This window comes from Carlito syrichta, unplaced genomic scaffold (genome assembly GCF_000164805.1).
Source record: "Carlito syrichta isolate Samal-C Ts95f unplaced genomic scaffold, Tarsius_syrichta-2.0.1 Scaffold309088, whole genome shotgun sequence".
Taxonomy (NCBI): Eukaryota; Metazoa; Chordata; class Mammalia; order Primates; family Tarsiidae; genus Carlito; species Carlito syrichta.
In genome coordinates this window covers 313,716-337,212 of record NW_007253184.1, presented here as the reverse complement: position 1 = coordinate 337,212, position 23,497 = coordinate 313,716, and the positions used below count along the sequence as shown (strand labels likewise).

Below are 23,497 nucleotides of genomic sequence, written 5' to 3'. Positions count from 1 at the left end.
TACATCTATGTTTTTTTAAAATAAGCCCACAACAATTGTAGAATCCTGTTAAATGTTCACATGCAAACTATTCAACAGTTATGTAATGATAGCTGAAGTAAATTTTACCTCATTAGCAAGAAATCAATGTGCTATTACACTGTTGCCAGGAAGGTACTAATCCACATTTTCTTCTCAATTTTTCAGCTGTGCTGTTTTTGTTTTCAATTTTCACCAAAATATATACACTTTTAAACCTTCTCAAAGTGAAGAACAGACAGTTAGATATTTTAGCAAAATTAATCAGCATAGAAATAAAATCAATAACCATTTGAAGTAATAGTAAGAAGGAAAAAAGCATGTGTACCCTTTGAACATACCGTGATTAACCTTATTGAAGTCAGATTAATTTTTTAAAAAATCGATGGCTTTCTGTCATCTCAAAAAAACAAATAAAGCAGCGTTCCATTATTTTAGTTTTCAGCAGTCTTCCAAAGTAAGAAAAAGTCACACGATTCCCCTTCCTGGTATAAGAAATTTAATTCCACCAGTCATAGTTTAGGAAGAAAAAAGAGAACTATGAGTTAGTAGAACAATGTGAAAAGGCTATTTTTTTTTAAATCTCACAAAGATTTAGTAACCAAATGAGTATTAAGAACGCTACTCTTCAATATAGGTCAGATCTTCAATATTGATATTCTAGAGCCAAATATCTGGTTAATCCTTAAATTGTACAACAAATTCTATTACTTTCTCATGGAACATATATACACATCCTTATATATTTTAGCCAAAAAACTACATTAGTCAGTTTATTCACTTACCCCATTCATATCGGTCATTAAATGACTTATAATTATTTCCAGATATAAAATTTGCTCTCACAGAAAAAAGAAATTTCTACCACCAAGTATATTCAAAAGTAGATTTAATGTCCCTAAAGACAATTTATAATATCTATTAAAATATATTGGAAAAAAGAACATAGAAGCAAAAATGTATGACTTTTCCAACTTTCTACTTTGAAAAGAAATACTACCCTTTAGATTATACATGTGGAGATGTTATTTTCTAGGTAATACCTCACACACCTAGCCTATGAACATGCTTTCATGGACACACACACACAAACACACACACAGGTATAGGCATGAAAAATACTGCATACCAGGATTTCTTACAAAGACACAAAAAGCATACATCAAGGAAAAGGTTGAAATACTATAGGGGACCCCAAAAAACCCAGCGTTCATTTATAAAAACTTGTGTATTTGTTCTTACCTGTTTAAACTTCAGTCACCTTCGTAGTACTATCTGTTTGATGCAACGCATCTATCCAGATGCTTTGTCCACTACTCAAAACAGTTTTTGAACTCATCAATGTTGATGTCTTTTAGTATGACAGCTGTTTTTTGTTTCACTTCATCCACATGGGCAAAATGTTTCCTTCTGAGGACGTTTTTAAAAAATTATTCATTTATTATAAAGTCATGAAATACAAGTGAGGATCTACCACTAAGGAGGCTGCAGGCAAGTGAAGTTTGGGCTTCTAGGTGGCTCTCACTCCCCCTGGTAGTGGGCCAGGTACCCTTTGTGTTGTCACCTGCCCTTCACCCTTCTCCCTCCCTCCCTGCCTCCCTTAGCATGTCCAGTGACTGCTGATCCCAACCTTATGCTAATGTGACTAGTGATCAGGGCTCACATAGGAGTGAGAAACATGCAGCATTCATTTATTTGTTTCTGTGATAGCTCACTTAGTATGATGCAGTTTAAGAACTTTTTTTTTTTCCCCACTGGGGAAACAAAAAATGTTGTTCAGGGCAAGATTGAGTGAATAGAGACGGTAGGGTCAATGCTGTTTTGGGTCAAAAACTGCTGAACACAGCACAGTGTGGGCAGGTTGTTCGTGTAAATCACCCATCATGATATGGGCAAACACATTGAAAGAATCTCCAAAAAAATATTCACTGAAGCTAAACGCACTCTCTCACAACAATGGTAGCTGGTACACTGATGAGGATGGGTTCCTAGAACACTCATATAGTTGGCAAAGCCTAGACTACAAGGGACCCGCCCTCCAAAAAACAATTCCAGTTTTTTTTTTGGTTCCCCCTCCTACATATTTGATTAAAATGACTAATTTCTGTCCATCACACAGGAGTAAAAGTACAAGCAACAAATAGGAGAAGATATTTGAAATACACATAACTGATAAGGACTAGGTTTCAAAATATGTAAAATTAATCAATCAACAGAAACAAAAAGGGGTGTGAATACAAGACTTCACAGAAGAAACACAAACAGTCCACAACCTCATTTGTAATCAAGGGAATGAAAATGAAGATCATGAGATATCATTTCACATTCATCAGATTGGTAAAATTTAAATGCTTGTTAAAATAAATTGTCCTAAATAGGAGGAGCAATCAGAAAATCTAGGCATCAGTTACAATCAGGTATACTCAGGTAAAACAACTATCAGAAATTTGACATACCATATGACCAAGGAATCCCACTTCTAGATATCTATACCAGAGAAACTACTGAACATGGTTATCAGGATCCATAATTAACATTGTTTATACAAGCATCATTTGGAAGAATAAAATAACTGGAAACCACACCATCAACCGCAAAAAGTATAAATAAGTTGGGTTATACAATGGAATATAATATTGAAAAAATAATAAGTGACAGAAGAATATGTGCAGAATTCTTAGCTTTATTTATATAAGGTAAATATATAAGAACAAAAGCATTCAAAACTAAACATGTACACTGCATATAGGGGAAGGTTTTCAAGAGGAAACCTTTTGAGGGCTGAGTTATTAAAAGTCAGCTTGTAGAATATTAGTTCACAGACTCAGACTCCTGAAGTTTGAGGAAGGGATAGAAGATATGTTATGCTTCAGCCACAAGGAATCCCTCCTCCACTTAACAAAATTTCTCCAAGCAGATGCTATGTAGTCACTGTGGGACTGCTTCACAAAATGGGGTTCCTGTCATCACATAAAGCTGCTCATTTCACCTTTGAACCATTGTAATTGGCAGAATCTTGATTCTCAATTTGATCCAATTTAGACTTCCCTATAACTTGCATTTCTCATTTGGCCATCTAGATTCATGCAGAATAACTTCCCTTTTATTTCTCATGTGACAGTGTTTTCAGCATTTAATAACAGTTATCCTTTCCTCCTAAGCCTTTTGTCTATACATGAAATTTTGTCAATTATTTTAAATATATGTGATGCTTCCTGAACTTGCTCAAGTAACTTAGTCAGTTTTGAAGCTTGGCACACTAAAATGAACACTATACCTCTCATTTCACCTTAATATCTCAGATTTCTGCTTTTACCATTCCCTCCGTAACTCAAACAGATTTCAGTACTCACATTTAGTGGTTCAAAATTCTTATTTATGATAACCTTTTATAAATAGATGTTTTGTTTTGCTTTTATATATAAGCAGTACATAAGCTTGTGCTTTAACATGAACATGTAAGCTAGGCCCTGCAAGTAAACTGCAAAAATAAATTTAAGTACATTTGTATTTCAGCTGTTCTAAAGAGAGTTTTTGGATTAACACAAAAAACTCATAAAGCCAAAAGGCAACCCCTGATTTTAGAGAGTAAAATGGTCTGTTTCTCGTGTTAAATGTACTTAGAACTAATTTATATGAAAATGCATTCGGTGCCCTCACATCCTCAGGTAGTGCGTTGAATGTCAATTGACATAGTGAGGGTCTTCATTAATATTTAATTTCATATAAAAGCCTTCTTTGAATGTTAGAGTTCACTACTTCTTTTAATTGTATAAGACAGTACACATGTTTTGGGAAGAAAAATGGACTTGCAGTACGAATTTATGTAGCTAGTATGATTCATGTCCACACTGAGTAATAAATAGCATTGAACATCAGCCTAACATCCTGCACTGCATCAACCAGTTCACTAGAAAAGGAAGCAAATGACCATCTCCATAAGATAAAAGTGGTCTTTTAAATAACAGAAACGTGAGGCCAATCCTTGAGAGGTGATGTGAATAAGTATTCACATATTACTTAGAGTTAGCATGCAAAACCTCACTAAAAGAAACATTTGTATAATAAGTTGAAAGAATTGTTCCTTCATGATATATATAATTAATATTATATATATCAATTATTATATGACAAAAATAAAATAAATAATATATAAAAGATATATATATATAAAAAGATATATATATATATATATATCTCCTGTGAGAAAAGAAAACCAACGCTATTGACTGTATACAGAAAAACAGGGCCTCCAAGGGACATAGCAGAGTTTAATCCTGAGCAATAAGGACCTAGAGGTGGACCAAGAATTAAGCCAAATCACAGACATTTTTTCAAAAAGAAGAAAGGAACTAATAAAAAGAAAGTAATGGATGCTAGATGATCTACAGATAAGTCAGTAAGCAGGTCAATGTTCAGAGTGTGCAGAGAGGTCTAATAAGTATTTATAGGAAATATCTTGGCTGTTTTCTTTTAAAACTATTGCTGTTTAAGGTTTATTTTTTCTTGCAAATAATCAGACCTTTTTCTTCCCCCTGTGGTTTAATGCTATGCATCTTTTATGGACTCCTTAAGCTGGAATACACATAATACACTACTACATATTTTAATCTGTACTTCAAAAGTTAGAATTGCACAGTCCTTAGGAACAGAACTCCATGGCTAAGATTTGCATCTCAACGTACTGATAATGTGATCTTGGACAAGTTACTTAACTTCTCCAGGCATCAGTTTCCCCATTTATTAACATGTAGATAATAGACTGCCTAACACTTAAGGTCATTAAGAGAATTTAAAATTTAATTCCCAGAAAGCAACTAAGCAGTACCTGCTATATAAGTACTTAAGGAGAGTTTCATCATTAACAAATGCCTCATTTAAAAAAAAAATCAAATTAGCCAGGCGTGGTAGCACGTGCCTGTAATTCCAGCTACTTGGAAGGCTGAGGCGGAAGGCTCGCCGGAGCCCAGCAGGTCAAGGCTGCGGTGGCCGGGAGCGGCCACTGCACTCTAGTCTGGGTGACAGAGTGAGACTCCAACTCAAAACAAAACAAAACAAAACAAAACAAACAAACAAAAAAATCTACTGTTCTGTAGCACTATAGGATGACTACCATTAACAATAATATATTATATAGTTTCAAATAGCTGGAAGAAAGATATTAAATATTCACAACACAAAGAAATAATAAATGTTGAAGATTATGGATATGCTAATTACCCAGATCTGATCACTATACATTATATGTATCAAAACATCACTATGTTCCCTAAGAATATGTACAATTTTTATATGTCAAGAAATAAGATAAAATAAAATTAATTTAAATAAAATTTAAAATTAATAAAATGAATGATCTCATTAAAAAGTTCACAATAGTCAGTGGTCCAAGGACACTGAACAGACACTTGTCATTTTAAAAATTAAAGTGTAATCTATCTGTTTCCACTATGAAATATCACAAAAAATGAGCAAAACCAGTATCTCTAGGCAAATCAAATACTTTAGTGGATATATTAGATATATTTGATACTAGCACCTTAGATGATATTCTCAAGAATCACCAGTTCTATATCACTAAATAAGAATTTATTTCATTTTGAATGAAGGTATATTTATGATAAAAAGAAGGACAAAAGTATAAGGGTATTACCAGATGTTACCTCATAATTAAGGCCAATGTCAATTTGTTTAAGAGAATAAATTGTATTCAAGTATTCTGTAAGAGTCACTTATATTTTAATTTAACATAATTAAAATGTAAACAGGGACTTAAGTAACTTAATTTCCTTACACTACTGCCTTAAAGAGCTAATTCCAAACAATTCTAATCCAAACCTAAAACTGAAACTTCTATTAGGCAGAAGTTGTAAATACCTAAAAGCAACACAACTCATTTTGCAAGAAAAACATAATAATATATATACACTATCCCCAGATGATTTTTCCACAGTCATCCTAATTAGTGAAGTCTGGCCATATGGCTATTCCCTTGGTTAAAACCATGAGAAACATTGGCATTTAGGTATGCAATAATACTTGGAACACTGCCCAGGCTAAAAAACAAAGAATTACTTAAGGCAGATGTTTAACAAGTATTTTACAAAGTACACTTATTTTCACTAAAGAGAGACAAGAAAAATGGTACTGATTTTCCACATAAACTCCCTAGGTGTTTTGCTGAATGTCTTTATAGTAAGACAGATTGTAAAAGATCCTTTATAACCTATTCCTTCATTGTTACTATGTTATACTCTTTATAAATATTAATGTTCGTGGATGAAAAAGAATTCATCTATATCAAGAACACTGTTATCTAAATCTTGAAAGATTGAATGTGTTTATAAAAAACTAATTATTCAATGAAACATTTCCTCAATTAAAATGTACAAAAATTAAATGATGGGTGTTTATTTTAAATTATTTTGACATAAGGATATTAGCACAAGATCAGCTTAAGTTACATTGAACCAGTTAGAATTACCGTTTGGGGAAAGAGTGGCATAAGTATATAAAATTAGGGTTTAATTTGGTTTAAAATTTTGGTTTAATCGGGGTTTAACATTTTATTGAGTTAAACTAAAGAAAATCAACAACATCATTGAAAAAGCTATGACTTGGAATATTGATATATTACTTAGAACCCTGTTTTTAAAAGGATAATTAAGATGATGTACTATTTAGTCAATCTAGCAGTAAAAAGAAGTTAAATAAAATGTATTGAAATTAGCTTGAAGCAATGAAGAAAAAATTAGTACACTTAGCTGGGTAAATAATATGGTCTGCCATGAGCATTTCTTCCTTGTTTTGTTATGATATAGTTGTGTGTGTGTGTGCATACATTTATATCTCAAATTTTATCTTTGCTCTCTTCTCTTTTCCCCTTATGTTGCATTAGATGTACTGACTAGGCCGGGCGCAGTACTCATGCCTATAATCCCAGCACTTTGGGAGGCTGAGATGAGAGAACTGTCTGAGCCCATGGGTTCAAGACCAGCCTGGGCAACTTGGTGAGACCTCATCCCTACAATAAATAAAAAATTATCAGCTGGGCGTGGTAGCGCACGCCTGTAATTCCGGCTACTCGGAAGGCTGAGGCGGAAGGATCGCCGGAGCCCAGCAGGTCGAGGCTGCGGTGGCCGGGAGCGGCCACTGCACTCCAGTCTGGGCGACAGAGTGAGACTCCAACTCAAAAAAAAAAAAAAAAAAAAAAAAAAAAATTAGGTGGGTGTGGTGGCATGTACCTGTAGTTCCAGCTAGTAGGAAGGCTGAGGAGCATGCAACTTGTACACCAGCATGGGTGACAGAGTGAGAGACTCCAACTCAGAAAAAAAAAAGATGTACTGACTTCATATCATAGAATTTAAGTATTGTTAACTTTTTCATCATACTATCATAATCTTTAAGCTATGCGTTATCAATGAGATGAGTAAACATCACCCAAGGACTTCTTCTGGGAAAAGGGTTAACGCATTTTCAGTTGTATGCAGGGTTGCTGCATCATTTTAGGTGGATGTATGACCTTATAATTGTCTTTATTTGGAAATTAAGTATGGTTTAAGGAGATGTGTATGTGTGCCAAGTTGACAAGGAACAGACTTTTGATGGTAAATTTTGTGTGCCATCTTGGCTAGGGCACAATACCACATAGTTGTCCAAACATTATTCTCCTGAAGATTTATTTTGAAGGAATTTTTCAGATAAGATTAGCATTAAACAAGTAGACTTTGATTAAAGCTGATTATCCTCTAATAATATGGGTGGAACTCATGCAATCAGTTGAAGGCCTTAATGGAAAATAGACTAACTGCCCCTTGGAAGAGGGAATTCTGCCAGCAGACAGCCTTCAGACTTGAATTGTAGCTTCTCTGACCTGCCAGACTTATCCTACAGGTTTTGGACTTGCCAATCATGTAAACCAATTTCTTAAAATAAATATCTTTCTCATTGTGTATACATATACATCCTATTTGTTCTGTTTTTCTGGAGAATCCTGATAAATACACAGTCCTTTAGTTAACATCTTAAGCTCTAAATAGATTATGTGGGAACAAATCCTGCCTCTAATATAAACTAGTTGGGCTACCAGGGCGAATTGCCTAACCTCATTGAGCCAATCTCCCCATCTATAAAAAAAGATAATAAATATTAGTCTTCACTTCACAGAATTGTTTGGAGAATTAAATACATTTTATACATAAAAAAGTATTTAGAAAAAACATGCACTGGGCATTGTTCTAAACATTCAACAAATATTAACTTGGATTTCCAAGTTTCTAATATAGATATAATATAGAGTTTTATAGAAAGGGACAACATGAATAAATAAAATTTCTTAGAAAAAATTTGCAAGGTTGTTTATAAATCTACTTTTGTAAGAAATATTCAAGACAAAGGAAAACTGAACCCACAGGTTTTCAAAATTCTGATTTCTTGAACGGTATTACCAATAATTACCATTTGAAAATAGATGAAGAAAATATACCTTGCTTTATCCAATAGCTATTTGCTTAAAATGATACCCAACAATCTAATATCTGAAAAATCAAATCAAATCTTACTCTCAGACATGCTTTACACATGGTTTCTTATTGTTAGTAGTTCTTAACATGTTGCCTCTATTTTTATATTCTATACTTGGCTTCTATATATTTCTTCCATTTCTCATCCTTCTGCTCACTACCCACAGATACCCTTGCCCTATAATTTAATTAATTTTCCCTGTAATTTTACATTATGTGCACTTTTGTTTATTTTGTTTTGTTTTGACCAGAAGAAAGTCTAGCTGAATATTTATATATTTTTTTGGCCTGGAGAAAAACTTGTATGTTGTTGACACAAAAGGTGGAAACTATAAAGGGAAAAAAGTAAAAAAATACCTAATATACGTCCAAAAAAGCTATAAAGAAAAATTAAAAGGCAAATATTGAATTCAGAAAGAACATTTCTTTCATACTGTCAAATGTTGACTAGAAGTAATAATACGTATTATTGTATAATGTTTTATACTTTACATTAAACATTCATATAAATGATCTCATTTTAACTTTATCACAGTCCTGTAAAGAAGGCAGAACTCAGAATTTTTAAATGTTGGCACTAATGACATTTTTGGCCAGATTATTCTGGGCAACTATCTTGTTGAGCAGCATCCCTGGCCTTGACCCACTGAAACTCAACACCCTCTTCCACCACACTCTACAACCAGAAATGTCTCCACATATTGCCAAATGCCCCTGGAGACAAAATCATCACTAGTTGAGAACCACTGACAGAAAGAAAATCTTACCTTTTACAAATTGGGCAGGTGAAACTCAGAATTTAAATGATTGCCCAAATACTCTCCTTCTCTCAATGACCTATAAACTTGACAATTATAGGACACCATTATGAATCCTTTAGATAAAACATTAATAGCCACCTAACGAATGGACTGTAATTTTTGTCAACTGTCTTATACAGACATTTCTGAATTCAAGTACTTCTTAGTTGATTCAGACATTAATTCAGGCTTCTTTCCTCCCACAAAAGAAAAACAAACCATTATAAATTCCAAGTTAGAAAGGAGCATTATGAAAATTTACCTAGACATAAAATTTATTTACACAGTATGTGCATCAGTTTTTTTTCAAATAATTTTCTATCTTAGTTTGTACAAGATTTATGAAAGAAGCTATCACTTCCATTGATTAGGTAAGTAATATGCATCCAACATTTATTATCTGCCTCTATCATATACATACAAGGGGAAGGGCAAAAAACCCGGAATTTATTTATAAAAAATCGTGTTCTTATTCTTACATGTTTGAACTTCAATCACCTACAAATTACTCTCCATTTGATGCAATACATCTGTTGAAATGCCTTTTTTACTGCTCAAAACAGTTTTTAAATTAGTCAATTTTGATGCTCTTTAGTGCTTCTGCCACTTTGTTTCACCTCTTCCACATCTGCAAAACGTTTCCCTTTGAGGATTTTTCATCTGGGAAAATAAAAAATGTCACTCGGAGCGAGACTGGTCGAAAAGGAAGGGTGGAGCATGGGGTCATGCCGGTTTTGGTCAAAAACTGCTGAACACTCAGCGTGGTGTGGGCAGGTCACTTGGTAAATCACTCATTGTGAAATGGGTAAACGCATTGAAAGAATCTTCACCTTCCCCCAAAAAATGTACTGAAGCCGAACACAGACTCTTAACAACAATGCTAGCTGGTATATTGATGTTGATGGGTTCCTAGAACACTTAACTGGTGGGGGAAGCCTGCACTACAAGACGACCACCCTCCAAAAAAATAATTCCGGGTTTTGGGGGGGTACCCCCTCATATAAAATACTGAAACATTTTCTTTTTACAGAAGCTTCTTAGCAGGGAAACTATTCATATATTAAAAGTTAAGTGTAGAGTTGAAGACACTTAGATTATGTGACCAAAAGTATGAGATGATCATTTTTCCCTATGTCTAAAAAAAATACTGGATTCTCATATTCATATTCTAAATACAAAACATTTCATATAGTTGGTCAACCACCATATCTAAGTAGTGTTTCACCTCTTTTCAAACTATTTCCCAACAAAAGAAGGAAAAATGGAATTTTTCATGCAATACATTGCCATCTGCATGCAGCTGATAAGATGAAAAGGGAATATTTGAATGTCAGAAGACCAGAATTACAAACCATACCTTCCATGACATACACCAGTGACCCCACATCTCCTTCTTTGATGATGCAACTGTCTTTGCCATATTCCACCGGGTACATACAATCCACAATCTCCTGGATCTGCGACAGCTCCAAGTTCTTCATGAAGTCATTGTCAAGGATGGCTTCCTTTATAAGATCCTTGGACCTATGACAAGAGAGGGAATATTTAGAGGCACATCTGACAAGCTTTTTCATAGTTTGTGAGGTTTAGTAGAGCTGAACAGTGCTCTGGCACACTACAAATGCATTTTCTTGTTAGAAATCCAATAATTTTCTGAAAGACCTAACAAAAATGTAGTTCCATGGCAGAAAAAAAAAGCACTAAGAAGTTGTTTATTTTATTAAGTATTGATCATTTAGTGAATAAGTGACCAACCAACAAAATCATACAAGTTAGTTTTGTTTTAGATTTTTTTAGCCACAAAGATATGGAAAAAACTAATAAACAAAAATTAAAGTTTATAATTTAGTTTAAGAATAGATATTTAAAATTACAAAACAATTCCAGAACAAACACTATTATTACTAGGGTTATGTATTATAGAAGAACATTAGGCATGTGTTGTATAATTACATTAAAAACACAATGTTTACTTATTTTTTGGATGCCTCTTCCACTAGACTTTATGCTCCACATAGATAGGGAGGATTTTAAATTTGTTCTCTTCTGTACACCCTAGTATCTACTAGGATACCACTCATGGTATGAGTACTCAAATAACATTTTAGATAAAAATAGGTAAGAGCTGGATTCCTAATAAGCTGTTTGAAACAACTAAGAAATCTGACAGCTTTTATACACATCTCATACTTCTTTATAGAATATTTCCTTCTTTAAACAGTTTATAGTGAAGCAACAAAGCAGATAAAACTCTATTGAACAAGATATTTGAAATGATTTAGATATGGGATTAAATACAGGATTTAGTAGGAAACACATTTATAAACTATATAATTGAGATTCTGCAAAACAGGAAAGTTTTGCAGAACTTAAAACATTGTGATAAGAAGTTCCAAATGAGTTTTTAAGGACACTAAGAAATATTTCATCAGGAGGAGGACAATTAGAGCACCATCAGAGAAGTCAGAAACCAGATAAGATAAAAGCAAAGATCTTAGAAACATAGAGCAAAGACAATATATTTATAATTTTATTTTAAAATTCTTAATTAAACACAAGCTAGGTTTTGTCCACATTAACCTAGCAAGTGACTTCTAAGAAAATGATCTGTAGTACTGAATGCCACTAAAGCATTAGCGCTCCCTCCCTATTTCTAGATGGCTTTTCATCTAGACCTCAGTCTAGCTGGTCTATCCTTCACACATTGTGTTTTGTAATGATTTGATTTTAAGTAATAAAAAAATGTATAAAATAATTGGAAATTCATCACCATGAAGAATATTCCTAGAATGGGGTGTCATGCTACAACTAAAAATATGTTCATGAAGAGTGTTAATGGCATGGGGGAAATTACCATACTATTTTTAAGTTAAAAAAGGAGGATACATAGTCATTTTTTAGGGTAAGAATGTAGGCGTGGAATAAAATGTAAAAAAAAAAAATTTGTCTTTTCAAAGACATATATATTTGGGTCCCAATTCTAGCTCTGTCACGTACAAACCTTTGAGTGGGTTGTCTTACATTTTTCATTTCATCATCTATAATATGGTATTTAAAAGAACACCAACCTAACAGGTTTATATATAAATGTTAGAGAATATAATATTACTTTCAGTAAATGGTGGGAGATAAAGGTGGTGGTAGCATTAATTGCAATATTATTCACACAACTCTATATAATTATCATTACCTCTCCTGACCTCAAGAATACCTTCATGGCACCTTCATATTGACTCTTGAGATCTATTATTTTAAGATTATTTTTCCAAATTCTAGGTTTATTTGATCTTCAGGAAATTAATTTTAATCAAATTGCATTACATCTTCTCTTTCCCCAAAACTTCTTTATTTTATTTGTGTCAGAAAGTAAGACCATCTAATAGGTTCATAGTTTCTAACATCATAAAGATTCAATGTTATCAACCAAGAACCTCAACTTTAGCTGCAGATGGTATCTTATCCCTTGGGAAATATGAATAGTTCTCCATGAAATATCTAAGTCCCAGAAATGAAAAATGTTTAAAAATAAAGTCCTCGTCCAAGAAAATAATTAGCTCCATCCAAAGATGATTGAAGAAAGTCACTTTCTTCCCTCTCATAAACAGGAGTATTAACCTGTTTGATGAAGACATCAGAAAAGATGAAACAATGGGTTGTAACACAATTCTTTAGAATTATTCAAATTTTCCAAGTGTTTATCATAGAATGCAGTGGGAGGGGGTGTGGGTGAGAAGAACAGGATTCCAAGATGTTTTTGTTTCTCAAATTTTATTTTAGATAGAGGACATGTAATTTCAGGTCCCTAAATAAACAAATTAGTGGCTTCTGTATATGCTATTATGACACTAAAACAAACTGTTCAATAAAGAAAGTATGTCTTATTTATACTTTCATACAGATATTGCCAAATAACAATTTTATCTCTGAATTGACACAAATAATTTGTTTCTGCTTTCACAGCAAGATAGAAATCTTGCACCTCTGTATAGTGCAACTGAAGGATGTTCTTGTCAGTGAGTAATACTCAAAGTCCTGCCTTTTCATGTAATTTTCCCTTAAGTCCTTTCCCATTGAGGGCTCAGAACCATAGGCCAATTCTCATTAGTCTTTACTTGTTCCAACATTATACCGCAATTAATCAGGGCCTCCAGTAAACTACTCTTTGAATCCTCTTCTTTTCCTGAAGAAATAGTCTGAGACACTCACTTTTACTAAGATATGATACTGCATATATGATCAGTTAGTTAAGCTGTGTTATCAGATTAGGAACTGGGAAAAGCTTAGATTACAAGTACCAGATATTACAACTACCAGGTGGCTTTCTGTCCTAACTCAGAGTATATGCCATATTTTAACAATATTTTAAAAGAATTCAACAGCCTGACCTGGAAGGCATAAGAAGCAAAAACAAAGATAATTATTTTTTCATCCTTACTATCTGTCCCCATGTACAAATAATATATTTTTTAAAAATATTTTTTTTTCATGCCTCAAATATGTAGCCCTTAAAATCCAAACATCCACAAAGGTAACTTTATATTGATATGCTGGTGTACTGGTTATCTGGAAGAGGTGGAGAAAAGCAGGGAAGCCCTGGTTTGCAGCACTTGCCAATTTTCATCGTGTAAGCTCCCACTAAGGCCAATTTCAAACTTTCATGTGAAGTCAACCTACATGCAAAATTCCTGAAAATTCAACAATATCCCAAATAATTTAATGCCAGGATTAACAATAGTTCTTCCAAACTTTCTATTTCAGACACATACATTTGAAAGTCCACTCCTCCATTTATTTATTTCAGAGAAAATTCCTAAATAGGCACAAAAAAATTTGATAGAAATTGTTTTACTACACAATCTTAGGTTTAAATGGACGAGTCTAGAGTGAGTATGGGAAAGTATATACCTACGTTTCAGACAAGGGAGCCAGCATTATTCACTGCTAATAAACAGACCCTCAATAGTTTTCTCAGCCTAATAAAAGGATACTCTGCATTGTGGTTATTATATAGTAGGTTACAATGTCTAAGAGGCAGTAGCATTATTTCGAGGAGTGGGGAAGGCTAGTTCAGTACATGTGGTCAGGAAGGTCTCTCTGAGCTTAAAACTTCAGGACAATGGGAACCAATAGCATGTCTTCTGCATTGCAAAGATCATGAGGAAAAGCATTCAAAGAAGAGGAAAAAACAAGGACAAAAGTCCAGAGGTTGGAATGAGCTTGATCTGATCAAGGATCAGAGAAGAGGTCTCTGTGCCTCTTACAGTGAGGAAGAAGGAATGCGATCACATGAGCATGAGATCACAGAGGTAGGCAGGGAACAAGTCTCATAGGGCCTTGAAGGCTGTGATAGTGTTTTTATTGGAATCCAGTGAAGAATTACAAAAAGTAATATTTACAGATAAGACATCAGAAATAAAGAATACACAATGCAAATTTACTTTAAAATGTTATTGAGTTCATGGAGGTTTTTTGCCATGTATTTCATCAAATAATAGATACTAAAAGCAAAATTTATTATCATGTTAATAAACCTTACACTTTTTAGGACTTTGAATCCTAAAAAGGATTACTTACTCTCAGGCAACTCTTACATATCAGAAGTGAATGAGGTCTTATCTCAATTTCAAGAACTACCTCCAGAAGCCTAAAGTCTGTCCACTCTTCACTTACAAACTCTCTTTAAATCAATTTCCTCCATAGTCATATAGCAGGCAATATAAATATGCTAAACACAACCTTGCCCAGAAATGTTCCAGGTACTTCACAAAAAAATTTATAAAGATATTAAGTTATTGTTAAGAATAGAAATCGGCTAAAGCAATTTAAAAATGTAGCACAAAACTTCTATAATCAACTTTTTGGCTAAAAAAAAATAACTCACTAAATCTCTTTATCTCTCAATGGTTGGACTCAAATGTCAGGAGAAGAAATAAGTGAAGTATCCCAGTCACTCTGACCTACAGGATAGTCTGTGGAATTGGGAATTCAGTCGTCGAAATCCCCACTGATAGTTCATAGCTCTTTCACTCAGATACAGTCCTTGCAGGGCCTCTTAAAAGTTTCTAATTCTTAGAGTTAACTGCAGCAGGAAAACTATCTATCTGCTGTGAAATATTTGATTAATCACCTATAAGCAAGAAAAACTCACAGTAGTCTTTCTCCTGCCACAACTGTTAAGATTCTGCCCAGTTGATCCTATTTCTTGCCTAACAGTTTTCCTGAACAAACTCCATAGGTATAAGCTGGCTAGAGCTAAGAAATATCAACCAGTCCACATGTCTTAAAGATAAAGTTTAATCCTACAAAGTTATTGGCCAATTTAGGTATTTTCTCAAAACTGCAAACCAGTTTTCAATAAGCTTCAGACTATATTTTCACATCCGTCAACTCTGCTATAGCTATCCCTGTCTTACAACAAAAACAACCATGAAGAAATCAAAACTATTTGCAGCATTCATACCTATAATTAGCATTTGATACTAAACATAGGAAACACTGAGCCAAAATATATGATAGCAACATGATTCTCACATAACCAATCTTATTTATCTTTTGTTTATTACATATGTTACATTGTTTCTCCAGTTGTCAACTGCCTTCCAACTTTTTTCCTATAGTTCTAGAATAGATGCTTTAGTTCTATTTTAAATCATGATGAAATAGTTCTAAAAACAATGATTAGGAAAAGAGAAGATAGGATGCCCAGTAAATATTCCATTTACATGGCAACTTAATCATTCTTTTTTTCTTTTACTTTTAGTTGACACGTCAGTTAACGTGTAATAATTGTATACTTATGGGATATTGAGTGATATTTCCATACATGTATGAGGTGTGCAATGATCAAATCAGGGTAATTAGCATATGCATCATCTCAAACATTTATCATTTCTTTTTGTTGGGAATATTCAAAATCTTTTCCTCTAGTTTTTTGAAAATAGACAATAAATAAATGTTAACCATATACATCGTACCGTGCTATAGAACACTAGAACTTATTCCACCTATCTAGCTACAATTTTGTATCCATTAACTAACTTCTCCTTATCCTCTCCTACCTCATCTTTTCCAACCTATATTTCAACCTTTTTAGCTTCCACATATGAGTGAGAACACACAGTATTTAGCTTTCTGTGACTGACTTGTTTCACTTAATGTCCTCTGGGCTCATCCATTTTGCCACAAATAACAGAATTGCATTTTTTATGGCTTAATAGTATTTCATTGCACACATATACCAAATTTCTTTACCCATTCTTTTTTTGATGGATATTTAGGCTGATTCCAAATCTTGGATATTGTAAATAGTGCTCTAATAAACATGAGAAAGCAGATCTCTTTGATATGCTAATTTTCTTTCATTTGGATAAATACCCAGTTGAAGGACTGCTGGAAACTAGACTTTTTCTCATCATATACAAAAATCAACTCAAAAAGGATTAGAGTTAATGTAAGACCCTAAATTGTAAAACTACTAGAAGAAAACATAAGGGAAATGATTCAGGGTATTGGGTTTGGGCAAGATTTTATGGCTAAGACTTTAAAAACGCAGGCAACATAAACGAAAATAGACAAATGGAATTACATCAAACAAAAAAAAACATATTTACAGTAAAAGAAACAACAGAATAAAGAGACAACATGTAGAATGGAAGAAAATATTTGCAACCAATTCATCTGAGAAGGGACTAATATCCACAATATATAAAAACTCAAACTCAACAGCAAAAACAAAAAGAAAAACATATAATTTCATTTTAAAATGGGAAATGGATCTGAATCGACATTTCTCAACAGAAGACAAGACAAATGACCAACAAGTATATGAAAAAATGTTCAACATCATTAATCATCGGGGAAATGCAAATTAAAATCACAGTGAGATATTATCTCACTCAAGTTAGAATGGCTATTATGAAAAAGACAAAAAATAACAAATGCTGGAGAGGATACAGAGACAGGGAGACTCATACACTGTTGGTGAGAATGTAAATTAGTTTAGCCATGAAAAACAGTACAGAAGTTTCTCTAAAAACTAAAAATAGAACTAGCATTCTTTGTTTTAACTAATACTCTCACCTCATTGTCAATGACTAGGAACGATGCTCAAAAGCTCTAGAAATCACTGGTTAGATGGATGTTAACAGATGGGGTTGAATTGTATTAATTAAAGGAAAATAAAAGTATTGTTTTTTGTAGATGTTCATCAGCTTCCAAAAAGTCAATATCAAACATTTCCCATTCAATTACTAAAGTCATTCAGAAGCTCTCGAGAGATGCATTTTACAGCTAATTTACACTAGTGAGCCTAACTAAAAATAGTCTCCAAGAGTCCTCTTGTCCATAAGCTCCTTCTTTCGTGTCATAAAAGTAGAACTCAGAAGTTTCACAGAAAAAAATGTGAAGTGCTTTGCTTGAGAAGAAACAAGACCATACACATCATATTACAGAATGTAAGAACTATGTGGCATGATCTATTAAGAATTAACTCCATTTTTGAAAGTTCAGATACCCAAACGACAAAACAAAGCAATGACCGAGAAGAAAACTCTTGGCAGGTATTTATATGTCTAGATGCGATTCAATGTTTTGAAGTATTATTATTATTTTTATCTTTCAAATCACTAAATTATTGAGATCTCTTAGAACTCATTTATTTCCATCAAGGTCAACATGATCATACTGTGAACGTCTATTAAGTTCCTCACCACTATAAGCAACCCTAGCTTCAAGGCATAGAATGTGTACCATGATGTTGTTGTTTAGTTCTCTGAAACCCAGTCACTCAGACCATCACCATGTGTTATGCATTGTCATGTCAATTACTTCAAAGGCTTGATTTTTAAATTGATAATCAAAGAAATAATTTTAGAATAATTCTGTTGTCCAGATGCTTCTCAGATTTAATCTCTGGATAAATTACCTTACATTAGAAATTCGTCCAAATTAAATGAAAAAAATATGATTTTCTACCAACCTATCTCCTGCCCCCACCAAATGTGTATACTTTCTCTTGGCTGAAAATGGTGACTTAGCTAATTCACCCAATTCACTTAATTCTAGAAAATTAGGGCCAAATTTAGTCCTGTTACAGTACCATATATGTTTCACAAAGTAGATCATGTACTCTGCTGAACTTGGTTCAGTTTTATTTTACATTATTTGTATTATTTTCCATTTGCTTTAATACACTAGACAGTTTGAGTCTATCTTCAAGGAGATGGAGTTTATACTGAGAAATTTTGAAAGTAACTGAAATTTTCAAGCAATCATGCTCCCAGTTGCAAAAGCTCTGTGTTTTTCATGCTTCTTAACCAAAGTAACAAAATTAACCCAATACTGACAACATCAGTCATTATCACAGTAGTAGCATGATTACTACCATTAATATTTATGAAGTAGTTACTTTGTGTTCCACAATGTACAAAGAGCCTTACCTCATTAAAGTCGCATGATAACTCCCTAAGTTTGTCATAGTGGAACTCACATAGTTACATAAACTGTCTGATCTTATACAATTAGTAAATGATATGAAGAATCAAGATTTAAGGATAAATCTGTGAATTCTAAGCTCACATTCTACTAAACTATTTGACTTCCAAGCCCACAACACTAAATTGCATTGACAATTTGAACAAATTATCCCAATTGCAAAATCCAAAAGCAAATGTTCTGCTCACTTATCCATAATTCTGCAAAGGAAAGGTTACCATTATGCAGAAGAATGAAATTAGAATAATCTCTCGCCATATACAAAAATCAAGTCAAAATGGATTAAAGACTTAAACATAAGACTCAAAACTGTAAATTAGTTAGAAGAAAACATAGGGAAAAGGCTTCATGTCATCAGTCTGGTCAAAATGCTTTTTTTATTGGATAAAACCTCAAAAGCACAGACAGCAAAAGCAAAATGGGATTACATCAAAAAGTTCCTGCACAACAAAGGAAAAATCAGTAGAGTAAAAAAGACAGCCTAGACAATAGAAGAAATATTTGCCATCTACACATCTGACAAGGGGTTAATATCCAAAATAAATAAGGAACTCAAGCAACTCAATAGAATATGGACAAAAGACCTGAACAGACACTTCTAAAAATAAGACATTAAAATAGTCAACAGGTACACTTAAAAATTGCTAATTATCAAGAAAATGTAAATCAAAACCACAATGAAATATCACCTCACACTGGTAGAATGGCTACTATCAAAAAAAAAAAAAAAAAGAAAGAAGGAAAGAAAGAAAACAAGTATTGAGGAGGATGTGAAGAAAAGGAAACCCTTTTACACTGTTATACAGCCATCACTTGAAATTAGTACAGTCATTATGGAAAACAGTATGTAGATTGTTCAAAAAATTAAAATTACCATGTGACCAAGCAATCTTACTGCTTGGTCTATATCCAAAGGAAATAAAACCAGTACGTTAAAGGAGACTACTAGGGGAGAGAGGGGCACACCTCATTAACAAGGGTACCTGCATAATCAACGTTTGTATACCTAATCCTGAACTGTACCCCACATCTTTAAAAATAAAATTAATTAATTAATTAATTAATTTTAAAAAGACATCTTCTGCACTGTCATGTTTATTGTAGCAATATTCACAAGAGCCAAGCTGTAGAGTCCACTTAAGTGTTCACCAATGGATGAAGGGATAATGAAAACTATATATATATGCTTTATATATATGGACTTTAAAAACCCAGAACTTATTTATAAAAAATTGTGTATTTATTCTTGCATGTTTAGACTTCAATCACCTCAAAGTCCTCTCCATTTCATGCAATAAACCCATGGAGATGCTTTTTCTGCTGCATAAAACAGATTTTGAACTCATCTATTTTGATGCCTTTTAGTGCTTCTGCTGTTTTTGGTTTCACCTCTTACACATCAGCAAAACATTTTCATTTGAGAAATTTTTGCATATAGGAACAAACAAAAAAGTAGCTCAGGGAGAGATCAAGTGAACAGGGAGGGAGTGTGGGGCATGGGGGTCATGCAGTTTTTGGTCAAAAACTGCTGACCACTCAGCGCGATGTGGGCGTGTAGGCTTGTAAATCACCCATCATTAAATGGGCAAATGCACTGAAAGATCCCTCCTCCCTCTCCAAAAAAAAAAAAAAAACTGAAGCCAAACACAACCTCTCCCAACAATGCTAGCTTTTACACTGACGCTAATGGGTTCCTAGAACACTTACCTAGTCAGGGAAGCCTGTACTCCAAGAGGCCCGCCTTCCAAAAAAGTAATTCTGTTTTGTTTTGTTTTGGTTTTCTTGATCCCCACACCTCATATACAATGGAATACTAGTCAGCCACACACACAAAAAAGAATTAAATTCTGCCATTTGCAACACCATGAATGAACCTGAAGATATGATGTTAAGTGAAATAAGTCAGGCACAAAAAGACAAATACCACATGAACTCACTCATACGTGGAATCTAAAAAAGCTGATCTCATAAGAATAGGAGTAGAATGGTGGTTACCAGAGGCTGGGGTGACTGGGAGAAGGAAGTGCTGGGGAGGTTTGGGTCAAAGAACACATAATTACAGTTAAAAAGGAGGAATACTTTTTTTTTTTTTTTTTTTTTTTTGAGTTGGAGTCTCACTCTGTCGCCCAGACTGGAGTGCAGTGGCCGCTCCCGGCTAACGCAGCCTCGACCTGCTGGGCTCCGGCGATCCTTCCACCTCAGCCTTCCGAGTAGCCGGAATTACAGGCATGCACTACCACGCCCGGCGATTTTTTGATTTATTGTAGAGATGAGGTCTCGCTGCCCAGGCGGGTCTCGAACCCGGGGGCTCAGGCAATCCACTCATCTCAGCCTCCCAAAGGCGCGGGATTACAGGCTGAGCCACCGAGCCCGACTGGAGGAATACATTTAAAGGGATATATTGTACAGCAAGGTGACTATAATTAATGATGATATATTGTATCACTGAAAAATGTAAAGAAAGCAGATGTTAAATGCCCTCACCACAAAAATAGTAAAATGAAGTAAAGTAATTATTAACTAGCTAGATTTAACTATTCTACAGTGTATATTTATATATATAAGTATATATACTTACATACATATATACTTACATTAAAATGTATATATACTTCAAAACATCATGATAAAAACACACAATGTTATCTGTCAATTTAAAAAATTAAAGAAAGTTATGCTTGGGTAATATAACCTCTTATCTGCAGAGAGCATTTTATGCTTTCAAAACAGATCCACATCTAACATTTCATTCCATTATTGCCACAAACCTGTTCAGTAGGGAGAACAGATGTTACGATTATTACTGTTTGACAGATAAGGAAACAATGGCACCAAGAGGTGAAGAGGCCTGCCAAGTTCATGTTAGAGATTAGAACAGAACTCATGTCTACTGATTACCAGGCTGAAATAAAACATTTTTTTTAACTTTCCTTTATGACATATACATTCATATTGACTCATTTGTATTCTCTGTCTCTGAGTCTTCGTTTCTCTTTGTCTCTGATTCTTTCCATCTCTGTCTCTCTCTCCTTTCTCTGTCTCTTTCTCATATCATCAGTCATTTTAATGTTCAAACTCATCTGGCTAAAAACTCAACAAATCCACTGCAACAGTTATCAGCAGGAAACTGTGGTCATTTGACAATAATTCTATAGTTTAAAATTTTTTGTGATGGTTCATTCAGGGAGATTTCCTTTCTGATCTAATTCATTCTCCACATTATAAAAGTTTGAAGATGTTTTGTGGCTTTTACAGAAGGATAACCTCTAATACAGAAACATTTCTTAAATTCAGCAGTGGAATTCAACTTATTATGATTCCAGTGTATTCAACATCTGTTCTCTCTCCTCTGTCTTGAGCACACACCCTTTCTTTCTCTCACTCTCTCCTTCTCTTCTTACATACCCAGCATCAGATGATGTCAATATAAAAATATAGAAGAGAAGTAAAATGTACAAAGAATTACTCTCAATTGGGTGAATGTCTGTTTTTAAATTTCAAATTAAAAGGAAGTTGCCATTATGTTAACAGGATAAAAATAAAATATTCCAAGAAAAATTGCAAGATTTCAGCATTTTATAATTAATTACCTATAATATAGTTATATTTAAGAGAATCTGAATATAAAATAATAAATATTAATATTTTCCATATATGTATTTTTACATTATAAATTCAAATGTATAGAATTTATAAATTGAAAACATGTTAGTATAATGGTTTATACACTATAATGTGAGTTAGCTACCTAACATTTTCACTGAGGAAGACAGAGAGGGTAGGAAGAAAGGAAGGTAAGGAAGATGGGAGATATATGTGATTTTATAATAAATGTGATTTTATAACTTTAATCCCCTATTTATCATGTACCATGCTGTCCTTTAAAGGTTTGTCCCTTTTGGTAGCAAATTGTTAATATTTATTGTACTTCTGACACAACAATCCTAGGTTCAAAATCAGCCACATAGGTAAATAAAGGACAATACTGATTGATGGGTTTAAAACACAAACATAATTATCCACAAAATGATTTAAAGAGTGACCTAGAGTTGCTACTGACATAAGTACAATATTTATGTAAGTATGCCCTACCTACAAATCTCAAAAACCACTCCTAAAAATGTATCCTTTGTGAAAATAAGGTCACAATAATCATTGGCAGAAGGACAAAAAGAAACACAGAAGCCATAAAGAAGTTTAGGCAGGCCATGAAGGCAAGGACACAAGTATAATAAATAAATATGGAAGACATGGTGTTCACAACACAAAGTACGCTTGAATTGCAAACAGTACATCTGTAGATTCACAATCTAACAATGTGCGAAGGCCTCCAGCTAGTCAAAGAGGGAACTTGAAGTCTTTGCCAAGCCAAGGTTCCAGAAGTCAGGGACAGGCTATGGAAGGGAAGATAGTACCTGAGGTTGTAAGACACTGAATGAAAGTTGGAGTCTAGAAACAGCTTACATAATTAATCTAAAGGGAGTTCAGGTATAAAATCTAAAACTAAGCTCAAGACTTTGGCTCTTCAACCTGAAGCAGCTAGATGGAGCAAAAAGATTCAGAAGACAGAAGGAAGCAGCACTTCCAGAGTATTGTTGAGATAGTGGTTCTCAGGAATTCAGGGACTCCCATGTAGTTATGACCACAGGCAGGAATAAGCTATTT

General features: G+C 33.7%; 1 protein-coding gene across 1 annotated transcript in view; it reads right to left on the bottom strand.

Annotated features, from left to right (window-relative positions):
- LOC103269106 (cGMP-dependent protein kinase 1-like) overlaps positions 1-23,497 on the bottom strand; it is a gene marked incomplete at its 3' end in the record, with an annotated part of 1,006,822 nt that overhangs the window by 915,842 nt on the left and 67,483 nt on the right. Inside the window, exon 2 of the mRNA XM_008066679.2 lies at positions 10,698-10,864. Coding sequence (XP_008064870.1) covers positions 10,698-10,864 — 167 coding nt within the window. The remainder of the gene's footprint in view (positions 1-10,697; positions 10,865-23,497) is intronic.